This window comes from Leishmania martiniquensis, chromosome 27 (genome assembly GCF_017916325.1).
Source record: "Leishmania martiniquensis isolate LSCM1 chromosome 27, whole genome shotgun sequence".
NCBI classification, from domain to species: domain Eukaryota; phylum Euglenozoa; class Kinetoplastea; order Trypanosomatida; family Trypanosomatidae; genus Leishmania; species Leishmania martiniquensis.
In genome coordinates this window covers 833,296-849,868 of record NC_090162.1, presented here as the reverse complement: position 1 = coordinate 849,868, position 16,573 = coordinate 833,296, and the positions used below count along the sequence as shown (strand labels likewise).

At 61.9% G+C, this 16,573-nt stretch overlaps 4 protein-coding genes across 4 annotated transcripts; all 4 read left to right on the top strand.

The window, feature by feature from the left end:
• Positions 1-3,438: 3,438 nt before the first annotated feature.
• On the top strand, positions 3,439-7,221 carry LSCM1_03543 (uncharacterized protein; the record flags this gene model as incomplete). The annotated part of the gene is made up of 1 exon (XM_067321081.1): positions 3,439-7,221. One exon carries the CDS (start codon positions 3,439-3,441, stop codon positions 7,219-7,221), a length of 3,783 nt encoding a protein of 1,260 aa, XP_067177691.1.
• Positions 7,222-8,286: 1,065 nt separating this feature from the next.
• LSCM1_03542 (uncharacterized protein) lies at positions 8,287-8,709 on the top strand (the record flags this gene model as incomplete). Its single annotated transcript, XM_067321080.1, has 1 exon — positions 8,287-8,709. The coding sequence occupies one exon, from the start codon at positions 8,287-8,289 to the stop codon at positions 8,707-8,709; it is 423 nt and encodes a 140-aa protein (XP_067177690.1).
• Positions 8,710-9,735: 1,026 nt separating this feature from the next.
• Positions 9,736-10,464, top strand: LSCM1_03541 (uncharacterized protein; the record flags this gene model as incomplete). The annotated part of the gene is made up of 1 exon (XM_067321079.1): positions 9,736-10,464. One exon carries the CDS (start codon positions 9,736-9,738, stop codon positions 10,462-10,464), a length of 729 nt encoding a protein of 242 aa, XP_067177689.1.
• Positions 10,465-12,109: 1,645 nt separating this feature from the next.
• Positions 12,110-15,925, top strand: LSCM1_03540 (uncharacterized protein; the record flags this gene model as incomplete). The annotated part of the gene is made up of 1 exon (XM_067321078.1): positions 12,110-15,925. One exon carries the CDS (start codon positions 12,110-12,112, stop codon positions 15,923-15,925), a length of 3,816 nt encoding a protein of 1,271 aa, XP_067177688.1.
• Between the last annotated feature and the right edge of the window lie 648 nt (positions 15,926-16,573).

Sequence of the window (16,573 nt, the reverse complement as noted above, 5' to 3'; positions counted from 1 at the left end):
TACCCGGCTCAGCACGGGCCCGCTTTGCCCAGCACACCTGCGACAGGGGTGGGTGAGCCGATTTGGCCGCAGCGGGAGCGCCTCTGCCGCGACGGACGCACGGCAGCGCTCGGCGTGTGTTGCGGCGCATGCGGGTGAGCCATCCAGGCACGGCCCCGCTGATATGGACCGAGGTGGGTGATGGAGGCAGCGGGCCCGCCTGCTGGCAGCAGTGCCGTCCTGAGAGGGCCGGCCCCGTGGTGCACGGATGCGAGCACTGCGCGCACGCGTTGTCAGGCGCAGCCGCTGCGGTGCATCACACCCGAACAAAGCACGCGAGGGCGAGAAGAGGCACGGGTGATGGCTGAGCTGGGCGCGTTGGTATCCGCCCTCGCCAACCCCACAGGGCACGTGTGGGACGCATGCGGCAGCACCCGCATTCGGCCAGGCGGGCTGGTGCGGCCCGGGCGGTGGCGGTGGTGGGCGTGGGGTGGGGCGGCGGGCATAGGTGGGCTGTGGTGGCATGTTCCCTTGACTGCTGCCACCGCTGTTCCCCTCTCGGCGGCGGCTGAGGGGTTTTTCTCAAAGTGTGCTCTCTCCAATTTGTGCTTTCGGCTCGCTTTAAGCGCCATTGTGTGTGTGTGCGTGTGTGCCTGTGTGGGCTCGTCACTGCCGCCACCCCACGCTGCTTCTGTGTTACTGTTCTTTTTTTCTTGACATCATCGCTTCTGTCTCTCTCTCCCTCTGCTGCTGCTGCTGCAGGAACCGTCGAGCATGCGACATATGATCTTTTGTATGCGTTAAAGTGTGCGTGTGTGTGCTCTCGTCGGGTATGTCGGGGCGGGAGGGGGAGGTCAGCCCCCCTCTCCCCGCCCCCTCCGTCTTCTCTAATCAGTCTTTCCCTTTGTTGCAGGTTTCCTATCAACCGAGGTTATTGCTTTACTCCTGTCTGTCTGACGGACGATGTGCATGGGGGGAGGGTCTACGCAGAAGGTCCTTTTTGCTTGTTTCGTGTGCTCGCGGGGTGGGCTGAATGGGAGGCGCCACCTCGGGCTCCTTCGTCTACCTCCCCTCCCCCCTTCGTCCTTTCAGCGGCAAGTGCCTTCATCTGTTCTCTCTCTCTGTCACCTTTTTTTTGTTGCGCACCACGTGTGCTGTGGACTGTTTTCTCCATCGCCTTCGGGACGTGACGCATCGCGTGACTTTCGCACAACAGTCGCTGCTGCTTTGGCCCTCTTCTATGCGAACTGGTCTGCGTGTTTTCTCGAGTAGAGGACAATGGTATGCGGGCTCGTCTGTCGGTCACAACAGCGCCGCGTAACACCGCGCTCTCTCGCAGGGGAGTGCTTGCTCTTGGTTCTTCCCGTTGTGGTCACTCCTCACGGGCGATTAGAGGGGTGGATGCGGGTGTGAATGGGATGTGGGCTTCTCCTCCTCGTTTATGTTTCGCTTTGACAGCCACAGAGGAGCGCTTTTTATTTTTATGTTCTGCCTTTGTGCGCCAGAAATGCTTTCACTTCGAGTAGACAAATGCACATCGATGGGAGAGGGCGTAGGCTGGCAGGCGCGCTGGCAGAGAAGCACAGCGTTGCTTTTACCGCTGCGCCCACGGAATGGCAAAGTATGACTTGCATACGTGTCTCCGGCACTGTCGGCGTGGTGTGAGTGGGTGGTCGACCCCCCCTCGTTCTCTGAGCTCCCGTCAGGTGACTTGCCATCTTGCCTCTTACCCCCTTCCTATCGCTCTACAACTCCCCTCCCTCCGCCCGCCCGGCCTTACGGTCCGATGTGTTGCACCGCCGCTGCGGCGCTCATGCACGCGTCGCATAGGCGGGCTTTTTTTCCTTTCATCGATACGCGACCTTATCATCTCGTGCCGGTGACGCTTCTGAGCATGAGCCTTGCCCTTTCACCTTGGGGCCCTTTTTCGTGCTGCCTTCTTCGCTCACGGAACGGATCGTTGCGCTCCTCCGGCCCCTCAAATGACCCCTCCTCCTTCTCCTCCAGAGCACTTTTCCCCCTTCACTATTTTTTCTCTTCACCAACCGATCATAACGTGACCGCTCGGCATGGCCCACTGTCTCGCGCAGCGACGACACATGTGGCCGCAGACGTTGTGGTGGCGCCCACGGTGGCTGTAACGGAACAGCGCACGCTGTCTGGTGCACCCGCCGCTGAAGCGCACGTCGCATCAGAGGCTCATTCTCATACGACTGGCAGTGAAGCTGGTCTACTGACTGTGCACGCTTCGTAGCAATTGAGCCGGGATAGATCGCGCCAGCGCGTGCAATGCGCGTTGTGGCTGCAGCGGCAGTGACATCGCTGCTGGTCACTGTGTGCCGCGTCCTTGTGCGTCAACAGCAACTTCCGCACCGCCGCTGACAGGAATTACCTTGGGGGAAAGGCGACTGCGACGGCTGACTTGGTGGTGGCATTCCCAAACAGCTGCTATGGCAGACCGTATTTCGGGCTTCCTGCCGCGCCTGTGATGCAGGTGATGATAGCTGCGGTGGCGGTGGACATCTCTTTCATTCGTACAGTTCGGGTGGTCTCAGGCAGGGAGGTGTGGGCGGAATGGCGACCTTCTCGTGGTGATGGGGGGTATGCTGCTTGCAACAGGGGGGGCGCAACGGAGGCGGCGCGGCACCCAAGTGTTGTTCCATGCCTATGGTGCAGTCATCGTCTCCGGGCCCAATCGTGCGTTTCCTGGCGCACAGCCGATATGGTGCGTGCACAGAGATCACTTGCGTCTCGCTCGGACCACCCCCTCACATCGCCGTGGAAAACTCGTGATTGGGGCGCCAACGATCGTGTGCGGCGCTGTAGTGTGAACATGGTCCGTCTCCTTCCCAATGGCTGAGCGACGTCCTCCCTGCCTTTAAGTCTTACTTTCCGAGCATCCTCGTGACGACCTGGAGGTACGTGGAAGAGTACGGCGAAGCTGAGGTGTCTGCGTGGCATCCCGAGTGTCTGTATGTGCACGCTAATGCGGCCTCTGCACGTATGCGTCCCAGACAGCCCCCCGCCTCCCCCCTTTCGGTGTCGACATCGTGATTATAACGATCGTTGCGTTTTTGTTTCTGTTTTTGTGCTCAGTGTCCTGGCTCGTCACGCATTAAAACACAGCCTCCCTCATTGCGTGTCGGAGTTCGCGTGGCAGAGCCCCGTGCAACACCTGCGCTGGCCCTTCCCCGTTCCTTGTTCGTGCCGAATGAGTGGCACACCACCATCACCCGTGCACCCGCATGCCGCGGCGACCACTCCGTCGCGTTACTGCTGTTTTCTCTTCTTTCTCCCATTTGTTGGTCTCCTCGCGTGCCGCGGCGCTGACGGTCGCACAGTGCGTGCTGCGTAGCTCTGCGTGCACGTATGCCGTGCAAGAGAAAAGCGCGATGGAGCGACTTCGATGAGGACGATGATGCCACTACTGCCGCAGCGCAGCGCCACGTGCATTCACCAATGAGCGGAGAAGCGGGCGCGGTTGCATCGCTCGCCGTAGTGCTCACAGCGGGCGAGTCACGTCTGTCATCTTTTGTTGTCAATGGGGCGGCGGCAGCCGATGACAGTCCATCTGCCGCCGCGCTATCGCTTCCTCTCAAGTTTCTTGCACACGAAGCGTTCGCGATGCGGTATTTCACAGCACCGGAGCGGGCACTGCCCGGGGAGGAAGTCTTTGGTCGCTCGCCTGACCTCAACTCTGACAAGGACGAGCTGCTGTATAGGAGAGGCAGTCGCAGCCTTAGCGGGTGCAGCAGTGGCGACAGTATTGACGGGTGCGAGCGCGACATGCTCCAAGCAGCTTCGTGGGCGGCCCCCACGATTGCTTCCCACCACTCTCACGTCCTTACCCCTTCCAGCGTCGACGCGTTACCTACACAAGCTGGAAATGGCGGCAGTACTGCAGCAACGCATGTGTCGCTCACGCCAACGCCCCCGCTTGCGGCGCTGGCTCGCGCCTCCTTAGCTTCGCCGAACCTTCCAAGCGTCAACGACATCGCCGCATCTGGGCCGACGGTCCCGTGGGCAGGGCCGTCGACGGCAACTACCTCACTAGTGGCACCGCTGCCGCCAAACGACCTCGTCACCGCTGCACAGGTCGTTTGGCAGGCTGGCGATGTGCTGACAGCCCACTACCCGCCTCTTGATGATGTTACACCGCCGCTGCCGCCGTCACTGCGCTTTTCCACCCCCGTCACCAGCGGTGCCTTTCCTACGGCGAGCGACGCGCGGCGCACTGTCTTCTCGGCTGCTGCTGCCGCAGCAGAAGGGATGCCGACAGCGCCGCCAGCTTCCTTGCAAGGAGCCGTGCGCACACAAGAGCACGCCTGGCGGCCTTCATCCTCACGCATGCCGATCGCTGAGCAAGGGCAGGGGCAGTCTGCGCTACCACGCGATGATCGATGCCGCCGCGCCGCTCCTTCGCCCACGCAAGGTGACCGCGCCACCGGGGAATGGGAGGCAGAGGAGCAGGAAGAGGACATGTGGGCGGACAACATCTTCGACGAAGGTGGCGCTCTGCATGGGGCTGAGGTATGTCTCTGGCTACCGCGCCGTGTGGCACGGTGCTGTTTCGCGGCGGCTCGGTGGCTGCGGCGCTTTTTAGGTAGGCGGGGTATGTGCGTGATGATCTGTTCTCCACTGGATAGCGCAAGTGACATCGAAGGCTACGACAGCGGCGGAGACACGGACGACAGCGTGGGAGGAGAGGGGGGAGGATGGCGCGGCGCCAGCGGAGGATCAGCACTTGGCCTCGGCGCCTGGTCGAGGAGGAGAGCGCCCGTTTGCCGACCCTTGCTATCGGGGTCTACAACGCACGGCGTACGGTATCAGCCGCAGAGGCTTGGCACGGCGCGCGTGCCGTCCTATGTAAGAGATGGCGATCTCTGGAGCTCCAACAGCGAAGGGGAACGGTACGACGCCAACGACGCTCACTCATCTCTGCTTTCACCTTCGCGGGTGTCGCCCTCGGGGCAGTGGCCGCCGGGCGTGACAGCCACAGTCAGACGTCGGGAGCTCGGAGAAGACGATGGCGGGGGCCGGCGGCGAAGAGAGGCCGCCTCGGCAGATTCCATGATGGGGTCGCCGCCTTGCTTGCTACTGCCTTGCTTTGTAGTGGCCTCCTCGCTGCGTCGAGGCTGCATCGCCTGCCACCGCGCGGTGATTGGCACGGTGGCCTTCTACAACGTGCTCACTTCACACCGCACATCAGAGATGCAGGCGGCTGAGGCAGGAGCACACGGTGCTGCGAACCGTCATGTGCCGGCTGGCGCCTCGTCGCCGCCACCGCACCTCGCAGGGCACACAGCTGCGGTGACGAGCATCTCTGCAACGCCAACGCGACCGGCCCCACCGGGTGCACACTCTATGAGGCAGCCGTTGCTGCTTGACATCTCATGCGTCGGCCAGGTGTTCGTGCTCTTGCAGTACGTGGCGCTCGCGGTGCTCACCGCCACGGTGCTGCTGCTTGCCGTGTTCTCCTTCCACCGATCTCGTGTGGCGGCTGTCGAGGATGAGACGGCGTGCAACCGCTACGCCTTCGAGGATCGTATCCGGCCCGACTTGTCCTTCAGCCTTATTTGCTTTCTCCTCAACGGCGTCCTCGCCGTCCGTTATGCGGTGCGAGCAGTTCGCTACGAGAAGGGCGGCCTCCTCGTCGTGCAGGTTGTTGTCGTGGCGCTTCAGGTTTGCCGCGCTGTTTATTTTCTTCTCGTCGTTGTGGGCCGCTACACGCGCGCCTCTTCCGCGCCGTCGCCATTACCGTCGTTTCCACGGTCGCTTTGGCCTTCGATGGCTATGGATGCACACGGCAGCATCACCGGCCTCTCCAGCAGCAGTGCCGACACCTGTTGCGGTGAAGGCTCCTCTCTTCCCGAGTACCCTCCGCCGGCAACGGAGTCGGTCCTCGTGCTCACTTGGGCTGGTGTGGCCGTCAGCGTATCGCTTTTTGTTGCGGCGTCGGTGCTGTCGCCGTGGGTGTACGCCAGTTTTGGCTGGCGGCGCTACGCGCAGGGCATTGTGCAAGTTTCCCTCTCCCGCGTGCAGCAGCGGCTGACCGTGCTGCGTGCGTGCGTGCAGCTAGACGGAGTGATCACCGCAAACGCCTACCTTGCAACGGTGTTCTTGCTGGACAGCTGGTCGGATCAGCGGACGCTGCTGCTGATGACGCTCGCCATCTTCGCGCAGCACTACGTTCTAATTCCCACGCTGCGGCGCTCACGGCACTGGTGGCCCCTTCTGTGCGCGGCAGGGGCGGTGGTGACGGTGAGCGGCTACTACGCCGCCGTGATTGGGCGTGCGCTCCGAAACGACCACCGTCTGCGATCGATATCCAGCTCTCCTTGGGACAGCGTCTGCTACACCGATCGGCTACGCGAGTGCCTCTATACGATCTCTCACGCGTACCCGGTTACGATTTTCCGAGACCTGTGTGCCGCGGACAGCGCTGACAGCGTGTGCCTCTCCAATAAGCAGGCTGAGGTAGCCTGGCAGCGGTCGCCTCCAGCGACGGCGCGTTGGAGCGCCTCCCCGATGGGCACCCTACACAGTGCGCTAAGGCTAAGCGGTGACCGAGATGCCAGTGCGGGCTCGTCGGTGGCTTCGTCGTCTTTTGGGCTGTCAGTGGTGCCTTCTGGATCAGGGCCACCACTGCAGCGCGTGAACAACGCGACGGACACATACCTGCCCACCTACGGCGCCTTTCCCGATTATTTTCGCGTGCAGGGCTGCAATGAAAAGTGCTTTCATGCGCGCGAGCAGAGCGACAGTCTTTTCTTCGAGCGCCACATCGCCGGCTGCTGTGCCGATTACGGCCAGTGCCGTCTCAAGGATGACTATCGCACGTACGCAGTGCTGCTGCTCTTCGTGCTCATGATCTTCTCTTCCGCCGTCCGGGTGGTCTTGCTCGCCGTTGCATGGCGGCGATGGGTGGAGGAGGATGACGTGGCGATCGAGCTCTTCGTCCAGGAGCATTGTCGTCGTCGTCAGGGTGGGCACCGTCGGCGGCACCGACACCCACGTCAAGGGCGTGGACACGGCCACCATCGCACTGCTGCGTCCGTTGCCGTTAGTGGCAATGGCACCCCTTCCCAGTCACCGCGTAGGTCGAACGCACCGCACGATGCCACTGCTCCAGCGACGTCGCTGCTGTCGCTCTCACTGCAGCCTGCGCAGAACCTTGCGTGGGGGGTGGAGCAGTACACTGTGTGGCGACAGCAGCAACGCACTGCCGAAGGCACCCGCTAACGGGGACTCCGGAGGTTCTGAGGAAGAGGTGATCAGAGGTCGGCATGCGCACTCTCCTGACAGGCAGGCAGGCGGGTGGTGGTGGAAAGCGATGAGGCAGCGCGCCAAAGCGCCGGTGGAACCCCCCCCAGAAATGACGTGAGGAAACACAGAACGGAGCGGGCGGCCACCGCGTCATGCGTGCAGCCCCTCCGCTGGCACATCTTCTCCTCCCCCGTTTCATCTCGCACCCCCTCCCGACCCCCGCTTTTCCACTAACTTTGTGGTCGCTCTGTCTCTCACCCCTTCCCTCTCCCCCAAGCACGTGCCATCCTCTCATTCTTATTGGCGGTATCGTTCGCCTCCACGTTGGTGCTCTATCTCCCTTCTCACGCTCCTCCCCATCTCCCCTACCCCCATCCCTCCTATCAGCACCACCGCGCCATCGCGTGTGCGTCTTCTTGGTGCACTGTTGGCCCTAGGACTACATTGCTTGCTTGCCTACGCCGTGCAGAATCTTAGTACCTCTTGCGAGGAGGGCAGGCTCAGGCGGAGAAAATCCGCCCCCCCCCCTCGCTCTGTGCGTGCGGACTGTATGCATGTCAGCACCCTCCCGCTTCCCCCTCCCTCGCCATGGCGCTTCTTTGCTTGGGGTACACTGTTGGTGTCCAGACGCACGCATCCGCAGCAGTCTCTACGCGCATTGCGCGTAGCCTGTGCACCCCTCACTCTTCGCCCTCCCCATCCATCTCCCACGTGCCGCCTCTACGCACGCATACCTCTCCTCTCTACCGACTTTTTCCCGTCTCGTTTTGTCTCTCTCCCACGCAACACTGGCGCGCGACAATCGTCATCACCGCCGTCGATGGAGCCACGGCAAAGCCCAACCGAGTGGCCCCTCCCCTCCCCTCCCTCCCCCCTCCTGACGCGCGAACGCACTGCTCGGCCACACGTGAAGGGGTGGCGCAGGGACGCGACATACAAAACAAAAGCGGAGTGCAGCAGTTTTGCCATCGGTTGCATCTCACGAGCCCATCTGCTCTGTCCTTTCTACTCTCCTCTCCTCTCCGCCTCCTCCGCCCCGAAATGGCAGAGCAAGTCACCAACGAGAACCTTCAGATTCTCCTGACAAAGCTGATGACGGACCGCTTCTGTGCACAAGAGACCAGCGACCTCGACGCGTGCATTCAGAACTTCGTGCCTCAGCATATCGACGGCAGCCACGTGGATCAGAGCCTCCAGCGGCGTGGGATTAGGCGGTGCAAGCCGTACCAAGAGGTCGCGCGAAAGTGCCTGGAGGACGACAAGAGGCAAACGGCGATCTTCCGTGCGGCCGCAACGGCCCCGACGTGCAAGAGTGAGCAGCGGGCGCTGCAGCGCTGCCAGCGTGCGAAAGGGCGTGACTGCGAGGCCGAGGCGTTAGAGACGGTGTACTGCGGCATGGTCTACCTCGTGCAGCGGCAGAGGGAGCGCCAGGGGGGCAGCTCGGCGCCGCATGCAGTGGAGTAAACCGGGCAGTGCGCGCTTGTTCGGCCTGCAGTCGCAGGAGGGGAGGGGGAGGGGCAGCGGGCCGTCCGCTGCCCACATACAGGTTGTTGCCTCCCCCCAAAGTCTACTCACTCTCCGCACGCCGCCGGCTCCGGGCTTTCAGAAGGCACCGTTTTTTTTGTTCGAGGGACTGTTTGTCTCTCTGGCTGTCTGTCTGTGCTGCCGATGATGTGCGCAAGCTCTTTTTTCTTTCGAACCTGACGACTCCCCCTTCCTCTCTATCTAACTAACGAAGCTTCCTTCTCTCACCCGCGACACTCCACATTCATGTGCGGCTGTGCTCCCCCTCCCCCCAACGCAACGGCGGGACGCCGGCACCCGCGCTTGGATCCTCAGAGCCTGAGTAGGGGTACCGGAGAGCAACGAGATGTAGCAGGAAAAGGGACCGTTGAGAAAAGGGAAAGTCGTGCGAGCTGAGGGCGAAAGGCCGGAGGGGACGGGTGAAGACTCGTGCCGTTATCATGCCGCTTCTGGGACGCCTCAACGGGTCGCACAGGATGGGTGATGCGGACACGGAATGAAGGATAGGGGAGGGAGAGAGAGGGGGGGCTGGCCACGGAGGATGAACGTGCTGGCCCCTAACCTTCTTCCCCCCTCACCCCATCCTTCGGCTGCTCACACTCCACGTTTCGCCTTCCTCTCTCTCTCCAGCAGAAAAAAAAACGGCCGCTGCTTCGCGTTTCTCTCTCTCCCACCTTTGCCCATACGCTCCCCTGCCTGCCGCTCCGTGGACATGCTCTCCAAGTCGGAGATGGACGCGCCTTCCTCATCCCCTCCCTTTCCCGCTCCTTTCAACCTTTTGTTTGCCTTCACCTGTGCAATGTATCGCCCGTTTATGTTTGGCCGAGACTGCGCAGTATCCGTCAGCGCCCCCCTCTCGCTCGCTCTACACGTTCACCTGCCCGCATACGCCTGCAGAGGCACACGTACACCCTTCCCCCCTGCGCGCTGCTTCCGTCCTTCCAGAAAAGGGCCCTTGCCACAGCTATGAACCAAGAACCCAAGCAAGCCTTCTTCTTTAGCAGCGACCCAGCTGGGGCTCATGATGGGGCCGGCTTCGCTATGGAGGGCAGCCCGAACTACACGGCAACGCCGGCCGCAGCGCCGGATGGACAGACGATCCCGGCCAATACGACGGACCACGGCGGCTACAAGGGTGCGCACCCCATCGCCGCATTCTTCCACGTCTTTTTCAAGATAATGGCCATTCTGACCTTCTTACTAGGCGGGGTCTTTGGCCTGAAGTACGTGCTGATCCTCGTCATCACAATCTTACTCCTCACCGCTGACTTCTGGACAACGAAGAACGTAACGGGCCGGATGCTGGTCTCGATGCGGTGGTGGAACGAGGTGAAGGAAGATGGATCGACTCAGTGGATCTTTGAGAGTAGCCCTGAGGCGGACCAGCGCGTGAACGCGTACGACAACTGGTTCTTTTGGGTCACGACTGGCGCGAACTGTGTGGCTTGGGTGGTGCTCCTCTTCCTGAACTTCCTTTCCTTCAAGTACCTCCCCATCACCCTTGCCGGACTGTTGCTCTCCGGCGCGAACTTCCTCGGCTACTTCAAGTGCCGCCGCGACGCGCAGCAGAAGGTCACTTCCTTTATGCTCTCCCAGGCGGCGGCACGGCCACAGATGGCCGGGCAGGTCGCATCTTTCTTCATGAGCGGCTCTGGCGCTGCCAACACAAACACCGGCGGCAATGCGAGCGCGTAGAGGGCTTGTAGGGATTCGGAAGGGGCTGCAGGGGTACAGCAGCTGAAGCAATAGGGATGGCCACACACACACACGAGGCTCCGAGAGAGGGGAAGCGGCATCTGTTCAGCACCGCTCCTTCCTTGTCTTCGTGGAGCGTCGTTTGCTCGTGCCATGCCGCCGCCTTTTCTCCCAATCCTCGTTATTTTCTGTTCGCGTCAACTTTACTGGCGCACCTCTCTCTCTCTGCCTCTGTTCGTCTGTTTGTCTGTCTTTCCGAGATCGCTGTGACGCCCACGAGTCTGCCAAGGGGGTCCTGGGGCGGTGACGATGTCGCCTGCGGGTGCGTGCCGTTTCTGTGCGCCTTCTTTTCTCGTTGCCGCAGTTTTGATTGCGCTTGCCGATCTGTTTAATCGGCGCCGTTCTCCCCCTCTTCGCTGTTTCGCTGCCTCACGAAAACGTTGGTGAGACATCTACGCGGGTATGCGGGCGCGTGGTGCATGACAAGGAGCAGGAAAGGTAGACGTGAGTCAGGACTGACGGCAGTATGGAGACGGATCACGCGAAAGGGGAGGAGGAGGAGAAGTGGGCGGGTGCGTGTCTATGCCTTAGGATCCCCTGTACCCCCCTCCTCTCTGCTCACGCCGTCCTTCTTTTTCGAACCCTCATCGCCAGTCACCCTCGCCTCTGTCCTCCTTTGCGCCTGGCAGCTGCTGTCAAGTGAGCGCTGTGCTCGGCTCATCAGCCGCGAACATCCCCACCGCCACCGAGACGGACGACAAAGGTGATGTCCGCATCTTTTTTTTTGTTCTGCGGCTTCTCCATCAGCGTTCACCCTTCTCTCTGTCTCCGCCTCTCTCTTCAGTGTGAATCTCGTGCCTTTCGCTTTGCGTGCCCGCAACTTTTTTCTCTTTCTCGAGCGCGCGCCTGTATGTGTGTGTGTGTGCCAACATTTCCTTCCTTTACCCATCGGCGGTAACACCACACTATTATCGACGCCAACACGGGCGCAGAAAAGAAAATCGTCGCGCATTTCCCTTCAACGGAAACACGCCGCCTCCCGCATTGTTCACCGCGATTTTCTGTAGCGAATCCCCTCCACTCTCCTGCTCTCGCTGCGCTCTCAATGCGTGACACTGCCTTTTCCACGCCTTCTTCCTCCTTGTGGTTATTGTCGCCACTTTTGCGTTACCTTCTCTCCGTGCTGGCTGTGTGTTTAGCGCCCGCGCTTTGCTCTGCCGAGCCACGGCGTTGTCTGAGAAGCGGTAAAAGCCAGAGGAGGAGCGTGAGGGCGAGGAGGGGCCGTGCGGCACAGGCGGGCGCCCGCCTGTGCCGCACCTTTCCTTTTCTCGGTCCTTCTGCTCTAGCCATAGGGCGTGGCACTTGCAGCGCCCGCCATGATGCTGAATGGGGGCGTGCGCAGCTGTCGACCCCCCCCCCACCTCAAGACACGTTCGCTGTATCGGCGCCAAGCAATGGACAAAATGCCCACTCGCACACCTCTCCGCCTCCCCCCTTTTTACCCTTCCTCTTTTCTTCTGCGTGCGCACGCGCCCCTTTCCCTCGAACCAAAGACGCCACAGTACTCGTACCAGTTTGCGCTCGTGCACGTGTGTGTGTGTGCGCCCGTAGACGACAGCAAGTGCTTCCCCGAGCTCTTAATACGATGATGCGGCGTCGCTGCGGTGCCGCCAGTGGCGTTGCCAGCGCCGCTGGATGGCCTACGGGCTCCGCACTGCTTCTGTCTCAGAGGACGCCGTGCCGTGCACAGAGCAGCATGAAGAGCGGCGGCGGCGGCGGGAGTGGACATGGCCTTCATACGTTCCTTCGCGATTACGCCGATCCCACCTCTGCCCCCATCTCCTCCTCGTGGCCACCGACGTCGACGGCGGCTACCAGTCGTGAGAGGGGTGATGCCACTCGCCGTGCAGCTGGCGCACCACATAGCGTGCACCCTGCGGGCGGTTCAGCGCCGCCTCCGTCGCATAGTTCCTCGTACGGTGCTGCGACTGAGGTGCCTATGTCTGACTGGGCATCGCGACTGCAGCGGGAGCTGATGAGCCCTACCGACCCTCTCGGCGGGCTGGCGCACAAGGACTACTATCGAGATCCTGCAACTGGCTATGCGCCGCAGTACGCGCCACGCGACTTCGCGCAGGGTGGCAGTATCGCCTACCCTCACATGCAGGGCAGCGGGAGCGCCCACGACTCCTACGCGACGGCAGCGGCGCACCGCGACTGGCTCGAACATGACGTGGAGGCTATGGGCGCTGCGTCGGAGGAAGCCCGTGCGACGGCGCGGCAACTCAGCAGCGACTCGGAGCGCGAAAAGTTCATGCGGTGCCACGTACCGGCTGATCGCTACCGTAGCACTTTCCCGGGCAATGCCTCAGTCGCGGCCATGGATCAGATGCTGGCGAGTGGGCCTCTGAGCGATGAGAAGATTTGTCAGCAGGTCACGCTGGACCGATACCGTGCCGCCGCCACGTCCTCGTCCTCGTCCGCCGCTCCTGTTGTGTCGTACACCGCAGCCACGGGCCTCCGTGGAGGCGAGCTTGTCGACGCGCTAGCGGAAGACTACGCCGCCGCAGCGGACGACATCATGGACGAGGAGCTGCGCATTGCTCACGGACTCCGCGCTAAGGAGCGCTTCGACTTTAAGGTTATGCAGCGCGCATCGCGCATGCCCTTCCAGGGCTACGATATGGACCGCTTTGCAGCGCAGCGCGAAGGGCGCCCGTACGGCGCGCAGCAGCTTCCACCCGTCATTCCACCTTCGTCTATAGAAGAGGCGATGAAGAGCATACGGGGTGGATCGGCGGCGCTGCCCGACACGGAGGCTCAGGCCCGCCAGACGTACGCGCAGAATACCACGTCTGAGGAGCCGAAGCTCGGCGAAGCTTTGACGGGCGATGTGATCGATGGCCTGCACGCGCGCCGCCAGCAAGCAGAGGATGCGAAGGCGCAGGCTCGCAAGCAGCGCTTCGGTCTCGGTCGGCAAGGTGCGCTCGTGCAGGACGGCGGGCCGGACCGGCGAACGCTCAAGAAGCACCGAAACGATGAGCGGCTACTTGACGCAGCCAACTTTGCCTCGGACGCATACCGGCGGACGAGGACGGACGAGCACGTTGATCCGTACCTGCGCCGCAACACGGAGGCCGGCGTTGGGCACCTTCTCACGAATCGCTTCGACATGGCGCGTCGGGAGGAGCGCGTCGCGCATGGACAGCAGGATTTAACAGAGCGCCACACGATACACTACGGCATTCCCATTCAGCAGTCGATTGATGAGTTTGTCTTTGCGCACCGTAACGCGCGCGGCGAACGACCGCTGGACTACTTCAGGCCCTTCCCTGACTTTCGTGCGCAGCGGCTGTTTCGCATGTACCGCGATATCGAAGGCTTCTCTCTGCTGAAGCAGCGCCCAGAGGCTTTCGAGTGGGAACTGTTCACCCGCTACCGGGCGCACCACAATCAGCGACGCGAGGTAGCGCTACGGAATGGGCTAGAGCCGGTCGCCAACGAAACGGCGGCTGAGCGGGCGGCGCGGCGACTTGCCCTGGACGAGCTGTGCGAGAAGACACCGTTCGACCCATCCAAGCTTCATCTCAATGATGACGAGATCAAGATCGATGTGGAGACGCTGCGCAACTGGTTCGGCGTGTACGTGCTGCCTTCTCCCACCATCGTTGAGTCTGTCGTGCGCACCGAGGGCAGCTCTCTCAACCTGCATCTGCAGCACGCCGCGGACGAGCTGAACACGGCCGACACACGCGAGCACATCCTTAGCAGTCGCTACCTGAACCGCCTGCTATTGTTTGAAGGCTTCCAGCACCGCTGGAACCGCGGCTTCACGAGGGAGGTGGCTGGCAAGGCGCCGGAGCCGGTCATCAAGTACGCCCAGCCGCCGGAGGTCCTGAAGTACTTTGACGCCGAGGAGCGTGCAATGTACCAGCAGTACATGCAGGAGGAGTCAGACGCGCAGCTGAAGGAGTGGGCAAAGATGGCGCGAGGGCGCCGCTACATCCCTGAGAAGGAGCAGTACGGTGAGGTGGTGGGACAGGGCTACAAGGTACGCGTGGTGGACGTGCAGCACCAAGAGACAGGCGCGGTGCTGACCGTGTCGGCGAAGCTACTGGAGAAGGGCGCGGCGGTCTCGCTCGCCAGCAAAGAACTCACAGGCAGCGTCAGCAGCACAGCCTCGTCGCCGCTGACGGTACGTGTCGATGAACAGGCGTACTTTGTTTTGCCGGGCAGCGAGCGTACCGTGACGCCGCTGTCTGTGCGCCTCGAGTCCGGCGAGTCCATGGAAGTGACGGACGAGGTCTTCTCCGCGTACCCGCTGGAGGTGCGGGCGAGCGCCAAGTACAACCACGCGTTGAACTACGGCATTGGCGAGTACGAATACAACCGCGGCAACTACATTGAGACACAGGACGTAATCTGGGAGACGGCGACGGCGAATCAAGAGGAGGGGTGGTCGCCAGCGACGCACGCAGATGGGCTTCGCCCAGGGTTGCCGGTGCGCGCGCGCCGTCGGCTTGCCGCTGCCGGAGACGACAACACTGGGGCCTTCATTACCGGCGACTTCCAACGAGGCCACATCGTTCAGTATTATAGGCAACCCTTCTTCAACCCCGACCCGCGACTGGTGACGGTGGCCTTCCAGGCGGACGGCGTTGTGCAGGAGGTACCGTTGGCAGACGTCATGATCTGGCAGCGTCGCTACTACGGCCCGGAGCGCACGGTCGGCGACGAGTCGCGCCGGTACAACCCCGCAGGTCTGCGCCGCTACATCGACGTTGCCGACCCGAACAATGAGAAGGGGTCGTGCAGCGCATCTACCGACGCGGGCGCTAATGGTGTGGAGGATCACTTCCTGGAGAAATACGAACGGCGCCTCGCAAGCGCCACTGCCGCGGCTGACAGGTACCGCACTACAAAGCAGATTACGGAGATCGACCAGTGGAACCGCTTCGACACATCGCGGGCGGACAATCATCGTCCTCTCTCCATCTCGCATCGTCGCGACTACATTCGCCAAGGGTACATCCCTCGCTACACGCCGTGGGAATGGATCGCCATCCAAGAGGCGGACCAGCCCATCATTCATGAAACGATGCGCACCGACAACGTCGGCGCCAGCTACTTCTTCTCCCTTAATCGCTCGTGGCGTTACAAGGCCCGCCCTCACGGGTACCTGCGCAACTATGAAAACGAAGTGCGCGATATGCTGCAGTTCATCGACGGTGTAACGCCGTGGAGGCAGGCTCAGAAGATCCGCACCTACTGGGAGGTCCGCCAGCATCATCCAACGTCGCAGTTTAACCGCCCAGAGGTGGCGATGCACCGCAATAGCGCTGGCTTGCTGCCCTCGCACATGTGGGAGACGGATAAGAAGACGGGCAAGGTGCGAGCCGTTAAGGACTCAGTGCGCGATTACCAGACCAAGGTACCTTTGCCGAAATGGGTGCAGCTGTGAGGGCGGGGAGGCTGGTGCGCGAGAGGGAGGCAGATTTGTCTGCGTGCGCGTGGACTAGCGCGTGCACTGGTGAGTCCATCAGGCCTGCCGGCAGTGCTGTTGGTGGTAAGTGGAAACTATTGCTTACCGAACGCTTCTTCGGTTCATTCGGTTGATCGGTCTCTGCTCAGCGACGATGCCAACGCATGAATCGCCGATGCTGCTCTTTGCGCTCTGTCTCTCGCGCTCCCGTGCCCCTTGCCGCTAAGGAGGAGGCGTTTTCCTGAGTGGACTCGAGGGTGGGTAGCCGACGGCAAACGATAGTGATGGAGGAGGCGACTGTGGTGGTCTCTGTTGTTGTGGTGGTGGCGCAGGGAGTGAGGAAGTTGGGGGTGGGCGTGCAATCTGCACGGAGGGGCATACGTGTTCGTCGTTGCTTTATTGGCCTGTGCTTCGTGGGCGTGTGTGTTTGGCATGGCGTGGAGGTTAGTCGGAGCGGAGGCGAATGTGACCGCACGCGATGCAGCGGACTTCGCCCCACTGTTAAGTCCGCCAGCTTCCAACAACAACCGAAAAAAAGAGCGACAGACAGACGGAAAAAAAGAACGGTGGAGCAGACAGCAGCGCCAGTGGAGGAGCGGGCTCTGCAGACGGAAGGCCGACCGACTG